The 6158-nt window shown below is 41.2% G+C and overlaps 1 protein-coding gene across 3 annotated transcripts in view; it reads left to right on the plus strand.

Annotated features, from left to right (window-relative positions):
- The window catches only part of DUSP10 (dual specificity phosphatase 10), a 38808-nt gene extending 32876 nt beyond the window's left edge, over positions 1-5932 (plus strand). For all 3 annotated transcript variants that reach the window (XM_053606968.1, XM_053606969.1, XM_053606970.1), the window contains exons 3-4: positions 47-418; positions 4706-5932. In XM_053606968.1, coding sequence (XP_053462943.1) covers positions 47-418; positions 4706-4971 — 638 coding nt within the window. In that variant the 3' untranslated portion in view covers positions 4972-5932. The remainder of the gene's footprint in view (positions 1-46; positions 419-4705) is intronic.
- Positions 5933-6158: the final 226 nt, after the last annotated feature.

Genomic DNA, 6158 nt, shown 5'->3' on the forward strand with positions numbered 1-6158 from the left:
CCAGCTCTGAAGTCTCAGTCACCCTGGCTTTCTCTTTGTGCTCCAGGTGGACTTAGTAGTTTTAAGCAGAACCATGAGAACCTCTGTGACAACTCCCTCCAGCTCCAGGAGTGCCGAGAGGTGGGGGGCAGCGCATCTGCGGCCTTGAGCGTGCTACCTCAGTCCATCCCCACCACCCCCGATATCGAGAACGCGGAGCTCACCCCCATCTTGCCCTTCCTATTCCTTGGCAATGAGCAGGACGCTCAGGACCTGGACACCATGCAGCGGCTGAACATCGGCTATGTCATCAATGTCACCACTCACCTTCCCCTCTACCACTACGAGAAAGGCCTGTTCAACTACAAGCGGCTGCCGGCCACTGACAGCAACAAGCAGAACCTGCGGCAGTACTTTGAAGAGGCCTTCGAGTTCATTGGTAACTGTCTCCCAGGGGGAGTTTCTTATCCTTCTAGTTACTTTCCCCTCTGGCTTTTGCTTTGGTATCAAGTTCAAGGTTTATTCACGTGTTGCAAAAAAAAGCTGCTCTACAGTGTTTTCAGATCTGCTACCTGATGCAGCCTAAATATTTCCCTAAGTCATAGTTGGTTGAGTGTATTGGAATCATCGGAGTGGAAATAGAAAAATAGTCACTGGGTGGGATCCATTCAGTTAGAAATCCTTAACCCTCAAGTTCTCAGGCTGGTTGCCTGTGCTCAGCCTGTCATCTTAGCACTCTGAAAGGCTGAGGTGGGAGGATCCCATGAGAGATAAAAGAGTTAGCAAGAGTTCAAGACTAGCTTGAGCAAGAGCAAGGGCCCATCTCTACTAAAAATACAAAAATTAGCCAGGCATAGTGGCATGTGCCTGTAGTCCCAGCTACTCAAGGAGGCTGAGGCAGGAGGATCACTTGCACCTAGGAATTTCAGGTCACTGTGAGCTATGATGATGCCACACTCTACCTTTCTAGGTTAGTCAACAAAGCAAGAACCTGTCTCAAAAAAAAAAAAAAAAATCTTATTCCTCAAGTTCTCAGTGACAAAGTGGTAGGGGTTAGCATTTAATATGCTCCACAACCACAAGAATGGATGGAAATAGGGACTTGGAAGCCAGTGCTGGTGCTGTTAGCATTACCCATTACCTTGCAGGAAGTTACAAATAGTGAATATAACATGACTTACAAACACATCCACACTTTCTTGCTAAGCTTTATTCACCCAGCAGAAGAGAAAAGACTTTCTTTTGACAGTTTGCCCCAAACTATTTTAAAGTAGGAAAGGTCAGGTTGTATAGCCTAGGTAGTTCCTAAGAAGGAAAATTCTAGCAACAACAGGCTTTAAGCTCAGAAAGCAACTGTCAACCTAATCCTAATCTTAATTTTTGCTACTTCTGTAACCTCAGACTGTCATGAGGTTTAAGTTAGCATTTTGGGAACACTTGACACATTGTTAACTACCCAGCAATGTCTTTCAAGTGACTCCAACTTTCCTTGCCATAAACGGGTGTCCCTATACTTTTCCTAAAGATTGCAATAGTTCGTTACTGTTCTAGGAAGAATATACTCGTGTTTGGTGCTCCTGTATCAGGGAAAAAAAAAAAAAAAAGCCTTAGATTTATTTAATGGCCATTGGGTCTGGTGGATTTTGGCAGCTCCAGTCACCTTGCTCAGCTGTTTTCTTACTAACTGTGCCTTTAGCATATGACCATGGAATATTTATTCAGTCTGGAAGGAAATTCAGAGTAGTTACTGAACTTAGAGAAATGACTTCTCTAAGGTTACAGGGATTCTAGTGTCAGAGAGAGGACCTGAATTTTGTGGGTTTTTTTTGTTTGTTTGTTTGTTTGTTTGTTTTTTTGTAGAGACAGAGTCTCACTTTATGGCCCTGGGTAGAGTGCCGTGGCATCACACAGCTCACAGCAACCTCCAACTCCTGGGCTTAGGTGATTCTCCTGCCTCAGCCTCCCGAGTAGCTGGGACTACAGGCGCCTGCCACAATGCCCGGCTATTTTTTTGTTGCAGTTTGGCCGGGGCTGGGTTTGAACCTGCCACCCTTGGCATATGGGGCCGGCGCCCTACTCACTGAGCCACAGGCGCCGCCCGAATTTTGTGTTTTTGACTCCCAGGACTAAAGGCTTTCTAGACACAAGGGTAGTGTTTAGGATACCCCGTTAATCAGTTCCAAACTGGCAACACCAAGGATGCAAAAAACCCTCAGATTTTTTACTAATAAAATCTAAGCCAAACCTCAGCCGTGAGGAAGAAATATTAGTCACCAAGTCGATGAGGAACTTTTGGTTGATACATGATGTTATGACTGAGATTCTGTCTGACTTAATTCCAATAGGGGGAAGTTGGAAAAATGTTTACGATTTAGCAAGTAGCATAAGATATACTTGTTCTAAGAGGATTTCACACAAAGAGCTCACATTCCTTCCGGGTTATTCAGGTTTACCTGCCTTTTTGTTTTGTTTTGTTTTATTAAGGAGGAAAACAAACCCAATAACAAACAGCATTTAGCCTGAAAACAATTCAGAATCACAGCCTGCACAGGCACAATTTTATTTTCATTGTTACATATATTATTGCATAAACTGAAATCTTATAGTCCTGCATTTGGAAAAACATAGCAGGTTTTACAGACACAACTTTCACTGAGAGTCTGCAATAAACTAGGCAGAATGTAGGTTTAAGTTTTAACTATGCCCATTTATTTAATCATGAATCAAGAGACATTATTCCTGTATTCCTTGAGGCCAGCTAGCCACTGCCATCCCCATTGTTCACAGGAGGACTGAGGCCTTGAGAAGTTATGTGACTCCTATAAGGTTTCTTAACTAGGGTATAGTGGGACCAGTGGGCAAGCCTAGCACACAGCAGCTCACTCACCACTCCCTGACCACCAGGCTTTCTGATCTTGATTGGAAGTCAATGGTGTGAGCTGTAGGGAAGAAACTAAAAGAGGGAGATGCTTGATTTCCTTGAAACACTGTTAACTACGAGAAATAAGCTTTATCTCTAGATTTTTTTTGAAGACATAGTCTTGCTCTGTCGCCCTGGGTAGAGTGCTGTGGCATCATAGCTCACAGCAACCTCCTCCAACTCCTAGGCTCAACTGATCTTTCTGCCTCAGCTGCCCAAGCAGCTGACACTATAGGCATCCACCACAATACCTGGATAATTTTTGTATTTTTTAATGGAAACCAGATGTTACTCTTGTTCAGGTTTTAAAATGAACGTTTACATCATGTTTCTATTCTAGGGTAGCCAATAGAAGTAGTTTAAGGTAAATCACTACTCTCTCTAACCCCTTTTCCTTCCCTGCCTTTTCTTCTAATGGTACTCCTTTGAGAAGCTTTTTTGGGGCTGCCTTTGAGTTTAGAAGTGTCATTAAGAATCTCGTCAGGGCCTTGTGCAGTAGCTCATACCTGTAGTACTTTGGGAGGCTGAGAAAGAGGATCACTTGAGGCCAAAAATTTGAGATACACCTGAGCACCATAGAAAGCCCTTATCTCTAACAAAAAAAAAAAAAAAAAACACAAAAGTTGGGTGGATATGGTGGTATATGCCTGTAGTCCCTACTATTTAGGAGGCTGAGGCTGGAGGCTCACCTGAGCCAGGAGTTTCAGATTGGTCTGAGCTATAATGATGCTAATGTACTCTTGCCCAGGTGACAGCAAGACCTTGTCTTTGGTGGGTAAAGGGAAGAGGGGAAAGGAGAGGGAGAAAGAATTCATTCAGGCAGTGCCCCGACAAGCTATTGTCTAGAGCATACATCTAAACATTTAGAAAGTCTTTCCTCTTTTAGTTGCTCTGGATTCTGAGCCATTGCTGGAATTCCTTCATCTTCTGCATCACCGCCATGTTGGAATATCATACATACATACAAAAGGGGTTGAATATTCAAGAGGATATGCTTGTTATACTACAAGTTTATACTACAAGTTTTTAGTTTGCAACAATTGGCTTTTCTTGTGAGAAGCTGAAATAGTAACTTTCTGGCTGAGTTTTGTTCCTTTATCCTTGATCAGGGCTGAGAAAGATTGAAACTCTTGTCCATTTAATGCCAGTTCCTATGCAGAGCAAGTCTATAGTATAAGGAAAGAAATGTATCTTTTCTCTATCAAAATTGGGAGAAATACTTAATGACACTAGTTTTGATAAGTCACTTAATCTATCGATTGGGATTAAACTCTTAAATTACAAGAAAAGTTATATGTAAACATAAGTATGTATGTATATATATTTGTGTGAGGATACCACATATAATTTTTTCCTTCCCTTCTTCCCTTCATTTTTTTTCTTTTGTCAGTAGTATGAGTCTAGAAAAGAAGAGGAAAGAGTATGTGACATTTGAGAGAAAGATTCAGTAGTTTAATCAGTAGCTTGCTTAACATGAAAGGTAATTGTTGTAGGTCTAGCATCAGGCCACAGTCATCACCCAGGAAGGAAACCGTTTCTATGAACAATTACCTTCATTTAGTCTTTGCTATAAATATAAACATAGAGCTTTTTACTCATGCTAATGCTGATTTTAACCAGTTCTGGAAGTTGTGACATAACACACATAATTAACTAGTAGATTGTACTTGTTTTTAAAACCATTTTAATTTATTCTTTGTCTGTAAAATAAAGCATTATCAAGTTTAGCTAAAAAAAAAAAAAAAAAAGTCCCCCCCATCCATCTCTTTTTCTTCTTCCCCTCACCGCCTGTCTGTCTGTTTCCAGAGGAAGCTCAACAGTGTGGGAAGGGGCTTCTCATCCACTGCCAGGCCGGGGTGTCCCGCTCTGCCACCATTGTCATCGCTTACTTGATGAAGCATACTCGGATGACCATGACTGACGCTTACAAATTTGTCAAAGGCAAACGACCAATTATTTCCCCAAATCTTAACTTCATGGGGCAGTTGCTGGAGTTTGAGGAAGACCTAAACAACGGTGTGACGCCACGAATCCTTACACCAAAGCTGATGGGAGTGGAGACGGTCGTGTGACGAAGGTGCAGATGGGAAGGTTGTACCCATCTCTGTTAGGAGACCCTCAGGAAGGAGGATGGATTCTGGTTTTTCTTTTGGGGGGGAGGGGTAAAGTTTGTGAATGGAAACAAACTTGTTTGAAAACTTTTCATTTTTAACAAGTGTGAGAAGATTGCAACTTTTGATGACATTGAGATTTACTTCCCACAAACTGACAAAGCAGGGAGCCTGAAGAAGCATTTTTATAATCCGACAATAGAACTTGTTTCTGCCCCTTTTCCTTTTAAGCTGTTTGTAGAGTTTATGACTAAATAGTCTGTGCAGGTTCATAGACCGAAGATACTACACTTTAAACCAATTAAAAAGAACCAAAAGTAAATAGAGAAGACACTGAATCATGAAAGCCTGGGATTCACCTGGGCCGACACCCAACCAAACCAAGCCCTGTTGTGCTCACTGGTGCAAAGAGAAGATCAGGGCAGTTTAAGTGGTCTAAGAACCCTTCAGACATTCATTAAAGAGACAAAGCATATTGTTGAGTTTGTGTGTTTCATGCTCTGGGTATTTTTTTTTCCCCCCTTCTCTGGGTTTAAGAGATTTTTTTGAAATAGCGAGGAACTGACCATTCTACCATATGCCTTCACTGGCTTCTCGTGCAATAATATGTTCTTTTGAGTGTGCAAACAAGAGCTGGCAGCTGAATGATGACAAATAGTGCATTTTTGCCAGCTTGGAGATAGAAAGGAATTCAACAATATACTGATTACTTTCCTTCCCACCTTTTCCCTTTTTAAAAAAATTTTGATTTGATTCTGGTTACAGTGCCATAAACATTATTACATATGTATATCAGAATGTAAAGAAAAGACAAAAATTTATTTAAAAATATTTTTCGCAAAAAAAAAAAAAAGAAAAAACAACTTGATCTATTTCTGTTGATTGTGTAAAAATTTATTTTCATTATATAGATGAAACTTGTTTGGGGATGTGTCTTTTTTATCCTTTCTCTTTTACCTCAACTCAGGTCCCAGCCTCTGTTTCCTCTGGTAACGTGGACCTGTAACGTAATTAGAAATGAAGCACACATTTTTATGCAGGGAAAAGGAGATGAAGACAATCTATCCTCTGTTCTCACTGTGAAGCAGAGAGAATTAGCTAGGAAGAGAAAGAGCTCCAGTATGATCTGCTTGAGTAGGATCCCCTCT

Source organism: Nycticebus coucang, chromosome 10 (assembly GCF_027406575.1).
Source record: "Nycticebus coucang isolate mNycCou1 chromosome 10, mNycCou1.pri, whole genome shotgun sequence".
Classification (NCBI taxonomy): domain Eukaryota; kingdom Metazoa; phylum Chordata; class Mammalia; order Primates; family Lorisidae; genus Nycticebus; species Nycticebus coucang.